The sequence below is a fragment of the Taudactylus pleione genome, unplaced genomic scaffold, assembly GCF_031769625.1.
Source record: "Taudactylus pleione unplaced genomic scaffold, aTauple2 ptg000256l, whole genome shotgun sequence".
NCBI classification, from domain to species: Eukaryota; Metazoa; Chordata; class Amphibia; order Anura; family Myobatrachidae; genus Taudactylus; species Taudactylus pleione.
Genome location: NW_028284658.1, coordinates 18,741,846 through 18,760,689, shown reverse-complemented (window position 1 = coordinate 18,760,689; position 18,844 = coordinate 18,741,846). Strand labels below are relative to the sequence as shown.

The 18,844-nt window shown below is 43.0% G+C and overlaps 1 protein-coding gene across 1 annotated transcript in view; it reads left to right on the top strand.

The window, feature by feature from the left end:
- Positions 1 to 18,236, top strand: part of LOC148515002 (G protein-activated inward rectifier potassium channel 1-like) — a 46,533-nt gene extending 28,297 nt beyond the window's left edge. Inside the window, exons 2-3 of the mRNA XM_088480710.1 lie at positions 9,198 to 9,414; positions 17,481 to 18,236. Of these exons, the coding sequence (XP_088336836.1) occupies positions 9,198 to 9,414; positions 17,481 to 18,082 (819 nt within the window). The 3' untranslated portion in view covers positions 18,083 to 18,236. The remainder of the gene's footprint in view (positions 1 to 9,197; positions 9,415 to 17,480) is intronic.
- Positions 18,237 to 18,844: the final 608 nt, after the last annotated feature.

Sequence of the window (18,844 nt, the reverse complement as noted above, 5' to 3'; positions counted from 1 at the left end):
CATATGTACCCTTGCAGAGATAGGCAATACAATAGAGCAAGTTGGCATAATCCCATTGGTCCTTCTTCCTGGTTCTTCAGTTACAATACAGTTCATAGGTCAGTTTGTATTCTAATAGTTCAGCCCTCCAACAGCTCTTTGTGTGGGTTTTCCAGCCGAACAACAAGTCTAAACTGGCTAATAAACATTACATTACGGAGTACATTTCAATACCTATCTCCCTATGATCCATAATTCGCAGACGCATGTTGCGATCTCCTTGCCGATGGAACCGGAAATCTGCAAATAAACAGTGGTTTAGAATAGCACCAAACATGGTCTGCTTATCATGTACTAAACCCTAGATATCAAAATACCTGCATTTCACAATAGATTTGATAACGTATAAAACCTTTAATATTAAACTTAATGCTAGGGAACCTTTTTGTGTAAGTATGCAATGTGCCAGTGTAGGGATATTGCGTATAGTCACTAATAAGTGTGGTGCGTTTTATGTGTAGAGTGCTTTGCTAAACAGCACAACTGTGTGCTGTGCGTCTTGTATATTATATATATGATTTAATGTGCATTTGGGGTATGGTAGGACTTTTAACAATATGCGGTAGCAATGTAGTCGCACGGTGCTAATAATAGCATATTAGCATCGCACACAATGGTTTCATGCTGACGACGCAAGATGGTGTCGTCAGGGGCAACATAAAATGGTGTCGTGCAGATTTTCATTTTACAATTTAGGTCTCAGCCAACAGTGCCCCCACGTGCCTAGTGCCCGACAACCCTGGTGGTCTAGGGAGGGGGTATATGGTAGGCCTCATGGAGGGCCTACCTGCTCCATTGGAATAGGCTGTGGGGGGGAGCTTCATTGGCTCTTTTACCTTCCACCCCCGCAGTCCTCTCCGCCTGTCTTCCTTCTTGATCACAGCGTCTTCTGGCTTCTTCCACGGCAGCCAGAACTCTTGCCGTGACGCTCTCTTCGGGAGGTCTTCACTCCTCCCTCTCTGGTGTCGTACTGCCTTTTCCTGCTCAGCGGCGTCTGATGCAAGACGCCGCGAGTGGGTGGGGCTATGACGCGGCGAGCCGCGATTGGCTCGTCGCGTCTGCCTCCTATTGGCTGCTGGCCTGCGAGCCGGGTTTGGCTCATGGCCAGAGCCAAACACCTGCAGTGGCCGACACTGTACCAAGGCTACAAGAGTGAAGGGCTATAGTAAGCCCGCACCCGGAGCCAAGTCCTGCCCGACGATTGACCGGTGCCAAGTCCTACCTGCCGCCTATGCTTCCCCGGCGCAGGGAGCAGAAATAGCATCCCAGCGCCGGACGCTGATGTGTCCCGTAGGGTACACATCTCCTCCTGCTGTGCCAATGGTGGGATCAACCACTTGATCCCAGCACGGCTTTCCACACGGCAGCGGCAGCAGCAGGGAAGGCGTGAGGGGCATACAGTGCCAGTGGGGAAAGGGGGAACTGTGGCAGAGCCCAGGAATGCCCGTAGGCATTCCAGTCGCCCCTAGGCATTTGCTTATTATGCCTATGCTTAGGGCCGGCTCTGGATGGGACACCTGTTATTCCTGCAATTTCTTACCTTCTCACTTGGGAATAGTGACGGACAAACCATGAAGTACACAGGAAGTAAAGACAAACATAATAGACTTAAAGCAGTAGTAAAAATAATGCATTAGATGTAGTCATAATAAGTAAAGTATATTAATGAAAAGATAGATGAACTAGTTAGCTCCTCCCCCTGGGCTCCAGCATAATGTCAACAAGACATGGATTAAGGCCCTCATTCAGAGCCGTACGCTCTGAGCAGAGCGCACGCTCTGAATGAGGGCCGGGCTCCATGAAAATGGAGCGTCCTCCTGGACGCTCGTATAGCTGTGGGTCACCACCCACAGGCTATACGAGCGTGCATTGTGATGGCCGCGATGGTCGTGACCATCGCGACCATCGAAATTGCGAGCCGGAGCCTGCGGTTGAGGTTTTCAACCGCAAGCTCCGGAGTGATTTTGGCTCTATCAGAGCCAAAATCACTCCCACTGACATCACTAGTGATGTCAGTGGGCCGGCTTCTGACGGGAGGCGTTCCCGTGGGAACGCCCCCGTCAGGGAGGCACACCCCCGGCACGCCCACCAAAGGGGGCGTGCTGTCAATCAACATTGACAACACGCCCCCTTTGATCGGACACAACGAGCGAAGGACTTTCCTTCGCTCGTCGCGTCTGGCGCATGCGCACGACGGAGCTCCCTCCGTCGTGCGCATGCTCAGTCCATAACATCGACCCACTTGCGAGCGGACAGCCGCTCGCGAGTGGGTCTGAATCAGGCCCTAAGTAGTCAAATATCTGACATGATTGCACTGAGAGATCAACTGAATGCTCCCATGAAAGCAAATATGCACATATAACATTCAACCTGTGATGCCTCCATGTGCAGAACTCTTGAAGTAAAATGTGCGGACATTGCCCAAAATAAATATGTGAATAAATGTCATATTTCCTCACATATGCAAAGCTGTGGGTTGAGATGCATATGTTGTCAGTGCAGAATGTTCCAGATGTACAAGTCATCACCTTCAGTGTGCACATACAGTACACCTGACCTATACTAACTAAGGGCCTGATTCAGAGCCGGACGCTATTTGCGCTCGCTCGTCCAGAAAATAGGGGTGGCTATTCAAATGAACCGTTCGCTGTTTGCGGTCTGTTGACGCCTCTAGGTCTGAACGAGCGAACAAAACTTGCGGTCGTTTTTTTGGAAACTACGCCCCCTGGCCGCTCGCATCCTACGTCATGTCCGCTATTTATTAGATTAATCGAGTACATCGAACAGGGTATGAACTGCTCGCTATTTCTGTGGTTGGTTTTTGCTACCACAATTTTGCGATCAGCTCTGGCTTAAAAAAAACCCAGTGACGTGGTCAATGACGCTGCTGTTTTAAATATGCACACCCATAAAACGCCCGTTTTGACCTTTAAGCACGCCTGCGATCGGATCTCCACTCCCCGTTTTCAAGCACCTTCCCCTGTTACCACCCACATACGCCTCATTCTGTCACTCAAATTAGCAGGCATTCGCTATTTTGCGAGCACATGAATTTCGGCCGCAATGACTGGTTCGCACATGCGTATAACGATCCGTACGCATGCGCAGTTGGGCAAACATCGCTCGGAGCGAACGAGCTGCCGCTTACGAGTGGCTCTGAATCAGGCCCTAAGTGCCTAACATGCATATATACATTTGAGTTGGGTACACACATGAGGGGATACTGGGAACACATCAGAAAGAGGTAATGAACGACAGAACAATACCTTGTTCCGTCCTTCATTACCTGCACCGGGCCGCTTGCAATATCGTCTAGTTGGACGTGCAGCACGGCACAGCACTGAACAATGTCACAATCGGCTGCGGGAGCGCGCATATTGGCCGTACACACTGAATGATGCGGCCGGTATTTTGTTTCCGATTCAGACGGAAACTGCATATCGTACTGACATCGTCTCAGTGTGTACCCGGCTTTACTTACTTACTGGTCTGCATGGTCTTGAACACACCACTGAACTCGACCTACTTGACAATGCCTCTTCCCAAAGTACTGCCTCTTTGGTCGAATGGGTGAATGTATCCAAACTGTGTACTACCGTACGCTGCATTCAGGGGTGCTTCTAGAGAGGAGGGGGCCTATGTGCGGTCTCCGTCACGGGCCCCCTCCATCCAGCGGCCGGCAGCACACTCTACGGTGCGCGCCCAGCGCCTCACTTATATACTCTGGGCACTAGAGTGTGCCCAGAGTCTATAGCGCATGCGCTGGTCACTGGGAAAATGGCCGTGGTGGCCATTTTCCCTGTACTTTTTTGACAGCACAGACACCGGCGCCAACGTGGGACTCCAGAGAGGTAAGTATAATATGGGTGCAGGATGTGCGGTGCAGGCCCCCCCTGGACCCAGGGGCCTGTGTGCCCCGCATCCATTATAAATACGCCCCTGTCTGCATTGTTTTAGTTGGATATTTTAATGTTCTCAGCATAAGCAGGGAAAACTCACACAAGATATTATACAAAAATGAATATAAGTTTAATTCTGCATCAGCCCCACTAAGTTTTAACTTTAATATTTCTATGGTCTGTAGCTGCAAAGGAACCGCAAACCATCACCCCTCCACCACAGTTCTTGTTGGTTGGTAGGAGGTTCTTGTGGGGAAATCCCATGTTTTGGTTTTCATCATGGTACTGTACATGAAGACCAATCAACTTATCTTTGGTCTGAAAGTATTGTGTTCTGTTCAGCTGAGTCTTTGAAAACCTATGACATACTGCAAGTTTTTCTTTTTTAGATAAACTTTCTATGAAATATATACTTTTTTTTTTTTTTACAGTCACAAACTTTTAGCTTGGCAAGAGGCCTGGATGTAGAGTTTTTCATTCTGTGAGACTATACAGGGGGATATGTACTAAGCCATGGAGAGAGATATAGTACTAACCAACTGTTATTTTTGAGACAGAGCCTGTTAAGTGACAGGTAGGAGCTGATTGGTTGGTACTTTATGTTTCTCCAATTTATTACTCTCCAATGCTTAGTACATTTTCCAGATAGTTTGATTTTTAAGTGAATTTGTAGGGATGCTCATTCCTAGGAAGATTGACAATAGTCTTCAGCGGATGGTCAAGACCATCGCGACCATCGGGCTTGCGATGAGACCCTTGTGGTAGGGTCTCGTTGCCGCAAGCCCAAGAGTGCTTTCGGCTCTAACAGAGCCGAAAGCACTCCCACTGACATCACCTGTGATGTCAGTGTGGCCGGCCCCAGACGGTAGGTGTTCCCATGGGAACGCCTCCTTCTGGGCAGCCACGCCCCTGGCCCGCCCACCAAAGGGGGCGTGCTGTCACTCAACATCAACAGCATGCCCCCTTTGGTACGAGACCCGAAGCGACGGTTTGCCCGTCGCTATCCGGGTCTCGCGCAAGCTCACAACTGAGCCGGCTCCGTCATGCGCATGCACACTGGGCCACCATCGACCCGCTTGCGAGCGCATAGCGCTCGCAAGTGGGTCTGAATCAGGCCCAGAGTTCCCTCTTTTGCCAGGTCACTCCACATTGCCTGGTATGACAGCTGCACTGAGAATAGCTATAAACGTGCTAGCAATAAGTAGATGATAAGACTGTGTCAATGCCATTATTTAACATTACGTCACGCTAATATAAATATAAGTTTTAGGTTTATAAATGGCAGCTACAAACATAAAGTGAATTTGTGTCCACCAGGCAATTGCTTATATATCACAGCAACTTCCACCTCCTGACACAGGACTCTTGACACGAGCCATAACCCCTTTAGCACTTGTTTAAAGGGGGTGTGACCTTCATTCAGTATTTAGAATACATCAGTAAGCTTAGTTTACCGCTGTTTGTGACTGTACCACTTACGCCATATTTAGATGGCATTAGCAGTATTGTCCCTCCGTAACCGGCAATGGGGATCCAGCAAAGCCTTCCAGGCTTTGCAGAGTCCCAGCTGGGTTGAAGTACAATGCACATGCACAGATCAAAGTCATGCAAGCGCATTTGTCATTATCCCATTGCCAGCAACACAGCAGAGGGCATCGTCAACAGGCCTTTGCCAGACAAATAAGCATTGCTAAATGCTGGTGGCATACTGTATTCATTAATATCACTGTTATACTTATTAAAATATACGGCCGGCATTTAGTATCAGTGTTAAATGGAGCCCATATTTTGGTAAACGTTAGTGCTTCATGTGGCTTTTTTTACTTTTTCTCAAACAGCACAACCAATGATTTATGATAGCCATTAGCCACAATACTGGAGGGGATGCAGTTGAGATCCCGGCGGTCGGGATGCCGGCGCTCAGAATGCCGGTACCGGATTCCCAACAGTCAGAATCCCAGCGCCAGCATCCCGACGGTAAATATTGGGGTTAGGGGGAGGGTTAGGCACTAGGGGGAGGGTTAGGGTTAGGCTACTTACTGACAGGTGTCAGTAACCTAGCCCTGTCGGCATCCCGTACCTAACCCACTGGAGGTCTGCCTATATATCAGACAACAGACTGGGAACTGATTGTTTACATTAGTCATTAGAATGGGCTCTGTATTATACAACTACCTCCAGAATGAACTCTGGTCTCGATTCAGAACCGCTCGATAGATGTGTACGCTCGCTCCCAGCGTATGCAAATTCGGCTAAGTGACGGCAAGGCAGGCGATCGCACGGCAAGGCATTAGCACGCCCACTATGTCTTGGTGTGCGATTGCTTTGTATATGCGCCAGCCTGTCTTAAGATGCCTACTTGTGCACGTCCTCTCCAGGAAGTGTATACAACCATCGGTACGATCGTGTACCATCTCATGCATTCGCAGCACTTGAGATTGACTATACCCTATCACAAGTACTGCGAGCACTTCAGTGTAAAATTCGACCAGGTGACGTGTACTATGACGCTGCCTGTTAATTATGCACGAAACAGCATTAAGACGCTCAGGCACGCCTGCATTCACAACTCCACCCCCCCCCCCCTCGTTTCGAGTGGCCTGCCCCTGTTAGCACCCACAAACTGCTTGTCCTGTCACTCATTCAGCTGGGCTGTCTATGCTCGGCGAGCGTACGCTTCCCGATCGCTTGGACTAGTAAGCACACTGCGATGCATACACACATTGCGAACCATCGCCAGCTACGAGCAAACGCTTCCTAGCGAGCGGCTCTGAATCAGGTCCTCTGTTTTCTATTACATTTCCCAGAATGCACTGTTTTGCATATTAACTAACAGTTTTGACAAGTAACCAACCAAACTCCGCTGTTTTATAACATCCTCCAGAATGAGTTTTGCAGGAATGAGAGACATGATGATGCCCTCTTTCTCAGGTTGTAGAGGGCACCAGGATTTCTAATAGCGGCTTCAGCTAGAACACATGTATTGCATAATCAAACAGTAACTTTGGAATATAAAAAGAAAAGTGTCTGTGCCAGTATAAATACAAAATATTCCCAAAAGCTGTTAAAATTAACAATTTAATTTCTCAGTTTCAATTAATATGCAGTTAAAAATATAAATTTTTATATTACTGAATGTAATATAAAAATGTAACGAAATCTTTAGCCTACATCAGCAGCCTCATACATACTCAATAAATGCAATAATTGAAAACCGTATATGTCCAAATATAAAAGGGATTAAAGGCCTGATACAGCAAGGATCGCAGCTGCGATTGCAATAGTGATTATGCACGCAGTCTCACTGCGAAAATATGCTAATTCATTGCTATCGCTATGCTGTCGCAGCACTACATAAGGATGCCCACCTTATCTTACACACATCCGTAATGTTTAGCAAGACCGCGAAACCATCGGTAACAACAAGTACCATCGCAGCCTCACGCACACTTGCACAAGCTCTGACCTTACTCAGAAATTGCTAACCTCGTCGCACGCTGTGAGTACTCAAGCTGCATATGGCATCGCAGTAGATCATTTATGCATGCACATTCAGCGGCGTTTAAACGCACTGGCACTGCCTGCATTTCACGGACCACCACCCTGTCACCTCCCACAAATGGCACTTTCTGTCAATAGCTCTACGATTGGTCTCCATAGTCACTGCTCGCAGTGACTGGTTCGCGTATGTGCACTGTGATGAATACGTATGCACAGAACGCAACAATCGGCCAATTCCATGCGTAATCGCAGTTGCGATCCTTGCTGAATCAGGCCCCAAGTCCTTATTATAAGGTATATTTATATCATGCGGCAGAATAAAATAATAAAGCGATGAGAGCCACCAGTCCACTGTATGAGGTATAGAGCGTACAGCGTTGTGACCATATATTAGCGTGCTGTTTAGTGGAGCGTTGTTACCATATATTAGTGTGCTGTTTAGTGGAGCGTTGTGACCATATATTAGCGTGCTGTTTAGTGGAGCGTTGTTACCATATATTAGCGCACCATTTGATGCACAGCAAAACTCCTCTCCAGTGGCCAGGTCTCCTCTCAACTGCACTCGCTATTCAGCCGCTCCAGACTGTGTCATGCATGGGGTGATATGTACTATTGCCTGGCTGCAATACAGTTTCTCCTCAATTGAGGGTATTACCGCTCAGAGGGCCTAATTCAGCAAGGAACGCAGATACAAACACGCATGCAATCGGTAGATGTTTGTACTCTGCGCATGCATCGCAGTGCGCATACTAGCAATTGTGATGGGAACTGCGATTGCAGAGGCTACGCAGACTCAGAGCACAGTGATTGACAGGAAGTGCCATTTGTGGGTGGTGATGGGGGGGTGGTCTGGCGAATGCCGGCGTGCCAGTGCATTTCAACGCCGTTGTCGGGGGGTGCATAAATTAGCCACTGTGTGGCCATAAGCAGCCATTTCACTGATAGCGTGCATGGCTGGTAGCAATTTTTCAGTAAGGTCAGGGTTTGTGCAAGTGTGTTTATTGGTCTGATGTTACTCATGTTACAGATTATTTCGCTATGTTCCCCTAGTATACGGATTTGAGTAAGGGGAAGTGGGCGTCCTTATGTCTGGCTGCGATTACAATGTGAATGCAAACATTTAAATAGCACCGCTGATATTAGCAACTGCAGTGCGTGCGTAGCTGGTAGCAATTTCTGAGTAAGGTCAGGGCTTGTGCAAGTGTGCATATGGGTCCGATGTTACCGATGGTTTCGCTATGTTGCCCTAGTATACGGATGTGAATAAGGGTAAGTCCTTATGTCTGGCTGTGATCACAATGTGAATGCAAACATTTAAATAGCCCTGCTGATATTAGCAACTGCGGTGCGTGCATATACTGTAAGCAGAATAGCAATCCGTAGTGAATCAGGCCCACAGTCCACAGCCTGATAAAGTGCACAATAAGATAATAGGATGTTAGAAGCTGCAGTGATCAGTCTAATTAGACTCCCTTGACGCATTTCTCCCCTCTCACAGGGGTTTTAAAAATATTTAGCAGCAACTTTGGAATGTTGCATCGTAGAGCAAATGTTAATCTAAGGTTATATGTTTTGTACTTTGAATCTTTATGAAACATACAAGCAGTTTACACCACTTGTAAATGTAACTGCTAATAATGTAAATACCATTCTGTAAAAGTCTATGAGGTATTTGTACAACTGTAAAGTTTATAATAAGTTTAAACAGTTAAACAGTTTTAACCAATTTTTCTATTTCATATTTCTATTGTTTCTTAGTCCAGGCAGACTCCAGAAGGTGAATTCCTACCGCTAGACCAACGTGAGCTGGATGTTGGATTTGGCACTGGAGCAGACCAGCTGTTCTTAGTTTCTCCGTTAACTATCTGCCATGAGATCAACCGTAGGAGTCCATTCTTTGATCTGTCACAGAAGTCTCTGAGGAGCGAGCAGTTTGAGATTGTTGTCATTCTGGAAGGGATTGTTGAAACTACAGGTAAGAATTAGAAGAACATCAACATATTTCCATTGATATGCTCAAACATGTTTAAAACAAGTCTACACCAAATTATTGTGTTTAGTAAATAATGTACCACAATCGGGCATAGCAATAATAAGTGAAATGCATTAATGACATGCTCTTAACAGAATCTACTTATATATTATGTAGAGGTTAATAGACTAAATTTAAAAAATTGTGATTCAAACAACAATAACGTATTTTATTTTCAACTTCTATACAGTTCTCAGATCAGTTTGTTAGTGACAGCACATGATATGTATGTACAGGTAGAGCACAATTATGTAGACAAAGGGAGCAACTGAAAGCTTGTCACACAACTCACTCTAAACTGGACGCACTACCATTGTAATCAAATTGAATGGGCAGGGTAAGTAAGGCATGATATTGCACGTTACCAACAGTTTGGGTCAAACTATACCGAATGTCCAGCAATTGTGCAGAAAAACAGTAAAATATATTATACCATAGCTACAAACCATTCCTAGGTGTTTACAGCAATGTATTTCCAAGGTGCTTCTGAAAAAAAAAAATCCTCAAACCTGTCATATAATTAATCAGCTGCAGCTCTAATTAAACCTCTTGTGAAGCTGCGCAGATAAACTCTAGAAATGCAGCATAAGTGTAATATCACAAGGTTAAAAAACAAATACTGTTTCAAAAAATATAGATACAATAAACTGTTGATTATGTTATTTTGAAGTAATCTATAAGAAATAGTTGATATATTGCTCTATAATAAAAATGCACTTGTAGAAAAAAAGTACAAATACACCGGTGTATTGCTAAATATGAGATCTCATAATAAGGGATACACTGGGGGAGATGTATTATAGCGGCACTTAACATCTCATCGGCCGGAGCAGGGGATTGATAACTCCTCCCTCCGACGATCCCCGCTAGACACCACAGCGCGCTGTGTCTCAGTCCTGGCCGGCTCCACTGAGCATGCGCGGGATCTCGCAAGTATTGCAGCTCTGGAACCGGCAGCCACCGCAGCAGGGACAGCCCTGTGACAGAGCATCGCCAGGCTGTAGCTGTCGATAGCGATAGCTGCAGCGGGTGGAACGGTCAGGCGAACTGACCGTTCATACATGGCCCAGGCTATTGGCACTGCTATCTTGTAGATAGCAGCGCCAATAATGACAATAATGACAGCGCCCTGTCATTTACCACCCGGACCCCCAATCATACATGGGGGAGAAGCGGTATCAGCGCACATAATGTGTGTTGATGCCGCTTCGGCGTATAATACATCTCCCCCAATGTATATGTGATTCAATAATAAAAACAAAGTACCAAACACCAGCCTTGAGATTCTGTAGTAATAGTCACTTGTGAGAAAAATATACATATAATCCTCTTTATATATGTTGTTCACTGGAAAAGAGGATATATTGCAACGTGAAATGCTGTATAAAAGACAGAAACCAGGGTTATCCTGAAAAGATGCACCAGTAAGTATTAACAGAACTCCTTTTGTATTCTCAAGTCCCGGGATGCTCAAATAGATGGTATAATTAGAATGTATATGTATAATTATCCACAGTCATAACCACGGCAACTGCCGGGTACTAACTCACGCTTCTTCAATGGAAAGCTGCAGCTCTTTGTGAGCGGGCCGCTCATCCGAGCGTCCTCGGGTTGTGCAGGGAGCGGTCCTTCTGTAAGTGGCTGTATGGGACCCGGTCAGGCTCGTAATGGAGTCAAATGAAAGTGGGTTCGCTTGGTAAGTGAGAACCAGTAGGTAGAGTCCTTAAAGGCTGGCCGGTCCCAAATTTAAATTTTCTCAACAAATTCAACAGTCTATCGTTAAGATTGTTGTCCATTAAAAAAGCCTAATAATTGTATTATCTGCGCTAATTGGGATGAAAAGAAGACCTGACTGAAAATAAAACACAATATAATTTATCAAAATATAAAAGGAAATTTAATATCCTGAAACAACAATATGACCGGTCATAGAATATCACATATAAGGCAATAATATTATTAACTACAGAAAATTAATATAAGCTAAATAAATCAATAATACACTACAATGTATAATAAAACCTAAAGGAGGTGGATCCTGAAAAACCTGGTATTACCAGTATAACGATTGTATTGTGTGATATTTGGAGAATGTAATTTCACATCAATTGATGCAATATATTTGAAGTCCCGTAGCTAGTTCAATAGAACTCAATCAAGGTTCTGTTGACATCCGTAATAGCAATGCTGGCTTTGAGGTATAATCATATGCTGTACACACAATATATGGACAAGAGGAGACAAAGGGAGGCACTTCTCCAAACGGAGGTACCAGGCATCAACTTTCTGTCAGATAAGTACAGTCCTGTAACTCACGTGTTGTGCCCAGCCTCAACCTTAACTGCAACAATGTGTCAGCTCTGCAGTACAATGTTTCCAGGGCTCCACAATAGTCAGGTGTGCACGATCTTGTAGATCTCCTGATGTGCCCAGTTTCCACTGGCACAGTGGCAACGTGTCCAGCCGCACAATAAAGCAGCCAAATCTCCGGGTCTCCATAGCAAACAGCAAGTGTCAGCGAGTATACACAGTGAGTCCAGTAGTTAGCTCTGACATGTTTCGCACCACAGCATGGAAGCATTTTCACTCTGAAAAACAGAGTATGATTATACCTCAAAGCCAGCATTGCTATTACGGATGTCCACAGAACTTCACAGAACCTTGATTGAGTTCTATCGAACTAGCTACAGGACTTCAAATATATTGCTTCAATTGATGTAAATTAGCATCACTCAATACACTTATACTGGTAATACCAGGTTTTTTAGGATCCACCTCCTTTAGGTTTTATTATACATTGTAGTGTATTATTGATTTATTTAGCTTATATTAATTTTCTTAATTAATTAGTTAATAATATTATTGTCTTATATGTGATATTCTATGACCGGTCATATTGTTGTTTCAGGATATTAAATTTCCTTTTATATTTTGATAAATTATATTGTGTTTTATTTTCAGTCAGGTCTTCTTTTCATCCCAATTAGCGCAGATAATACAATTATTAGTTTTGTGTTTCACCTGTTTTTCAGGTATATATTGTGCCTTCACAAGCACATATCGTTTTCTGCTGCTGTATTCAATTTATTCTATATGTACATTCTTATTTCTTATTACTGTTTAAATTAATTATTTTTATGTTTATTAGTGCTTGGGTATTTTTTGTTTCCATTAAAAAAGGCTTCCTTTATAGTGGCTTAGTTTTGAATTTTCTTATAAAATAAATTTTTTTCATTATAAAACTTTAAGATAATTACCTTCAGTTTCTAACATGACCAATTTCTGTAATTTTCAGAAACATCAAAAGATATTCGAGTCTAATCTTCAGCCAACAATTAGCATTTATTTTCTTGTAACAGTAACCAAGATAAAACATTTTCGTTTAATACTGTGCAAATGTCAATGTACTATAATTAAAGACATAATATTCCATACAGTCCTTTGTACTTGTGGATGAACTCTCTACATAGAGAGACGCTAGTTGTATTATATACATATATATATATATACTTTTGAAAAAAGAGCGCACTCACCAGAGCTTGTAAAAAGAAAAGGAGGGATTTATTCCAATAGTTACATCATATGAAGATACGAAGATGTGACGTTTCAGTCTAGATAAGACTGTCTTCAGGCAAAGACAACCCGTCCACTGACTGTATAACCACCACAGTGCTAATCCACTGCTATATATACCCTAACCACTTGCCAGAAGTACCCACAGCTGATTGCACAGGAAGTGACATCACAAGCCTGTCTCAATGTTCCACTGATTAAACATCTAAATAGCGTCACTACCTGTTTACATGCACTCGTGGCTGGCAATGTAGGAAACCTGAGTCTGTCACCAAGGCAACAAAGCTAACAAGCAATCAGGGCCAGCTGGCCTAGTGGGAATCATGGTGACCAGATGAGCAGCAATCTGACTCAGCAGTGCACATACCACTTCCTGACCATAGTTAATCAGCATCACATCGTCATGGCAATAAATAGGTGCCATGGTTTACAAAATGCTTGCAAAAATAACAGCATAAATAGGGATAGCTGCAAAAATCAGCTGTGGGTACTTCTGGCAAGTGGTTAGGTATATATAGCAGTGGATTGTCACTTTGATGGTTATACAGTCAGTGGACTGGTTGTCTTTGCCTGAAGAAGGTCTTATCATATATATATATATATATATATATATATATATACACAGATACAGTTAGGTGCATAAATATTGGGACATTGACAGAATTGTCATATATTGGCCTCTATTCACCACCACAATGGCTTTGAAATGAAACAAACAAGATGTGCTTTAACTGCAGACTTTCAGATTTAATTTGAGGGCAATTACATCCAAATCAGGTGAACAGTGTAGGAATTACAACGGTTTCTATATGTACCTCCAACTTTTTAAGGGGTCAAAAGTAATGGGACAAACTAAACAATCCTACATCTAACTTTCACTTTTTAATACTTTGTTGCAAATCCTTTGCAGGCAATTACAGCCTGAAGTCTGGAACGCATAGACATCACCAGACGCTGGGTTTCATCCCTGGTGATGCTCTGCCAGGCCTCTACTGCAAATGTCTTCAGTTCCTGCTTGTTCTTTGGGTATTTTCCCTTCAGTTTTGTCTTCATCAAGTGAAATGCATCTCGGATTCAGGTCAGGGGATTGACTTGGCCATTGCATAACATTCCACTTTTTAGCCTTAAAAAACTCTTTGGTTGCTTTTGCAGTATGCTTCGGGTCATTGTCCATCTGCACTGTGAAGCGCCGTACAAATGAGTTCTGAATATGAGCATATAATATTGCCCGAAACACTTCAGAATTAATTCTGCTGCTTTTGTCAGCAGTCACATCATCAATCATCAAGGGAACCAGTTCCATTGGCAGCCATACATGCCCACGCCATGACACTACCACCACCATGCTTCACTGATGAGGTGGTATGTTTTGGATCATGAGCAGTTCCTTTCCTTCTCCATACTCTTCTCTTCCCATCACTCTGGTCCAAGTTGATCTTTGTCTCATCTGTCCATAGGATGTTGTTCCAGAACTGTAATGGCTTTTTTAGATGTTGTTTGGCAAACTCTAATCTGGTCTTCCTGTTTTTGTGGCTCACCAATGATTTACATCTTGTGGTGAACCCTCTATATTCACTCTTGTGAAGTCTTCTCTTGATTGTTGACTTTGACACATATACAATTACCTCCTGGAGAGTGTTCTTGATTTGGCCAACTGTTGTGAAGGGGTTTTTCTTCACCAGGGAAATAATTCTTCTGTCATCCACCACAGTTGTTTTCCGTGGTCTTCCAGGTCTTTTGGTGTTGCGGAGCTCTCCGGTGCGTTCTTTCTTTATAAGAATGTTCCAAACAGTTGATTTGGCCACACCTAATGTTTTTGCTATCTCTCTGATGGGTTTGTTTAGATTTTCAGCCTAATGATGGCTTGCTTCACTGATAGTGACAGCTCTTTGGATCTCATATTGAGAGTCGACAGCAACTGATTCCAAATGCAAATGTCACACCTAGAATCAACTCCAGACCTTTTACCTGCTTAATTGATAATGAAATAATGAGGGAATAGCCCACACCTGTCCATGAAATAGCTTTTGAGTTGATAGTCCCATTACTTTTGGCCCCTTAAAAAGTGGGAGGCACATATAGAAACCGTTGTAATTCCTACACCGTCCACCTGATTTGGATGTAGTTACCCTCAAATTAAATCTGAAAGTCTGCAGTTAAAGCACATCTTGTTTGTTTCATTCAAAGCCATTGTGGTGGTGAATAGAGACCAAAATATGAAAATTTTGTCAATGTCCCAATATTTATGCACCCGACTGTATATACATATATACACACACACACATATATATACACATATACACACACATATATATATATATATATATATATATATATACATATACACATATACAGTGGCGGATTCTACCTAGGGGCTGCACACAGGAAGCCTGCTCTGTGCTGATAGCTGGCTTTAATGTTCCTCTAGGGGCTGTTATACTACAATTGCGCATGCGCGTTTCTTTTTTTCCCCTGAGCCCGGCTTTTGAGCTTGCCACTATGTGTGTGTGTATATATATATATATATATATATATATATATATATATATATATATATATACTCTGAGCAGAACTGGCGGCACTCAGGGATTTTTCAAGAAAGACAGCAAACAGCGATAATTCAGTCAAGTCGACGTTTCAATACATGAGTATTTTCATCAGGACACAATGTAATACAGAAGACACTGACCCTAAATAGTGCTCCCCAACACCAGCTGTTCCATGTGCTTGCTGACCACATCCAGCCAGAGACACTCTGGAAGACACAAAGTGGATTTTTTTTAAATAAATATATATATATATATATATATATATATATATATATATATATATATATATATATAAGATTATATTATATATACTTTTCAAAGATCAGACCAACTTTCAGCAGAAACAGTGCTTTTTTTATTCTATTTGACTCTGCTACCTAATGCATAGCCATTATAGATCTGCACTTTATCTAATAGGCCGTAATGAAAGCCCATTTTATCCTATTATTGTAGCAAAGGATTGGGTTTTGTTACAGTCTTCCTTGTAAACTGATGAGTTATTAAATGGAATGAACATTTTTACACATTTTAAACTTTATCAGCTGTAAAATAACATTTTACTGCCAATGCAATGAACTAAACACACATATATCAGCATGCTCATGGCTTATTAATGACCCTTTTTATATATATGTGACAGCATATTAAATGCAGATTCCATAAAGGATTTATTAAATAACTTTTAAGATAAAGAATACAATAACAATTCACACACGATATAATGAATGATGTATAAAAGCAGGGCCGCTGAAAGGGGGGGGGAGCAGGTACCAATTACCCAGGCCCAGGCTTGCTGGAGGGGCCGCCCCCCCTTCCCTCTTACATCACAGCAGCCCAGTACACATGCTGTGTGCTGGGGTGCAGTGGGACACAGCAGTCTCTTATGCCTGTGGAGGGGAGCAATCACACTGATCGCACCATTTCACTGGCGATCTGCACATGCGCTGTAGACTCTGGGCACACTGGTGAGAGGAGGGGGCCTGTGATGGGGGATGCAATCCAATGTAGAAGTGATATTTGCTGTGTCCACACTTATATCATAACAATCGTTGATGTAACAATATCCTTCAAGTGTTAAAATATCTCAGTCCTTAGAATGTAATTAGTAATTTAGTTGTAATGCCTGTTTATAGAACTCCATTAGGATATTAAGCATACAAATTGTTAGTACTGTATATCTCCACTTTGGGAGACCTGAATGTTCCCCTGCGTGTTGATCAGGAGAGAGGGAGAGAGAGGCTTAATCTCCAGCTGGAGACTATGTGCGGCTGTGTGTCCAACAGCCCAGCATGCATCTGTCTCTCCAGAGTTCCACAATATAGGCAGGCAGGCGTCACAGGGATATTCCAAGAGGTCCAAACCTTTATTTAATAAGATACTTGAGAAGCACCTTCTTTAACAACCTAAATGATTTGATTTATAGAAATGTTTTACTAAACAATAAGTTTATTACTTGTCTATAGAGAATATATGTGAATTTGAAGTTAATTTGTTTGACCGGTCAATCGATTGTTAATAATAATAAATTTGTTTATAGGTAATTTTCAATTAGTGTGTTTCTTCCATGCCAACCTTCTCTTGTATTACTAGCGCAGAAGTTATTAGTAGATTTTTGTGTTACACCTGATTTCTTGGTGTTGTTTATGTGCATACACAAGCAGATTATTATTTTGCTGCTCTAATTGCATATCTTGTATTCTTAGCAATTGTTATTACCTTTGATTATTAGCGCCAGGCTTGTTGTGTTTGGTTGATACTCAATTTACTTTCACGGTTAGAATTCAATAAAGTTACATTGATATATATATATATATATATATATATATATATATATAGACTATATTTTGGAATTTTGAAGCATCTAATAAGATATTGCTTATTTAACAGGAATGACATGCCAGGCGAGAACATCTTACACAGAAGATGAAGTACTTTGGGGACACAGATTTCTTCCTGTCATGTCCCTAGAAGAAGGCTTCTTTCGAGTGGATTACTCCCAGTTCCATGCTACATTTGAAGTCCCTACTCCATACTATAGTGTAAAGGAACAAGAGGAGAAATTACTCCCCAGCTCCCCTCTAAACTCTCTCTGCAGTGCTAAATATAACAGGGACAGAGTTTGCTCCTTAGACTACCTCAATGTGTTTGAAGTGGGCAGCAGTTTACTTCCTAATAAGCTTCAAAAACTCAGTCGGGGCAATGACAATGTCCAGAGAAAACTACTAAGAATGTGTGGCAATAGCGTAGAGAGAGCTTGTAGTACTGGAGATCTCCCATTGAAAGTCCAAAGGATCACAGTTTCTACATGTGCAGACAGTGAGGAAAGCACACCGCTGAAATATTTCAAGGTCAAACCTGAGTGTATGACACAGTCTACTGGAGACCTTCAGCTGCAGAAGAAAACACAGGGAATGTTAACTCTGGGGACAATGCTAGATAGTAATCTTCCTGCAAAGCTGAGAAAAATGAATTCTGGCTGCATCAGCTAATATGTAAGAGGAACATGCTGGTTCCTATGTGGAATAATAAATGGCCTTAAACTTTGTGACGATAAGAGACATTCACTGTTCTTCTACATTTTTGTCATAAAACATTGTTTTCAACATTAAAACATGCATTTAAAAACTTTTGCCTTTTCAGTAATGCATTAAAAATATTTACGTCCCAGCAGGTCACAGTTAAGCTGAAGTCGACTATAGATAAGTGTCTTATTGCTGGACAGTAAGTGCAGGGGGTGCAGCTGCTACGGGGCCCGGCCTCCCCCTGCACCCAGTTACACAGCCAGCAAGCGGGCGTTCATCTCCTGAGCCCCGTGAGTGGCTTTTCATTTCTTAGCAATATGCTACTGCAGGGCAGCATATCTGCTGTCCTGGCTGCCTCCGTTTCTTCTCACTGATGCTGGGAGGAGGTGTGGCTGTGCTGAGCATGCTTGGACATCCCTGGACTATGGCTATGAATGGTTCACTGTGAGAGGAAATTTTGCTCTGGGGCCCACATAAGTCTAGCTATGCCCATGATAGAGCCTATACGGTACATCAGGTGCACATCTAGGTGAATGCATGCTTTCTGGTCTTTGGAGACATCTCTACAAACTAGATGTGCACCAAGGTTTGCAGGGAATCTGAGATGTACTGTGCAAAAGTAATGTCACATTAAAGCTCTACCTCCAACCGCTTTAAAACAACCCCTGAGGGAATAATGCTTGAAGTGAGCTTAAAATGGAATGTTCGAAATATGTCCTATTAAATGTA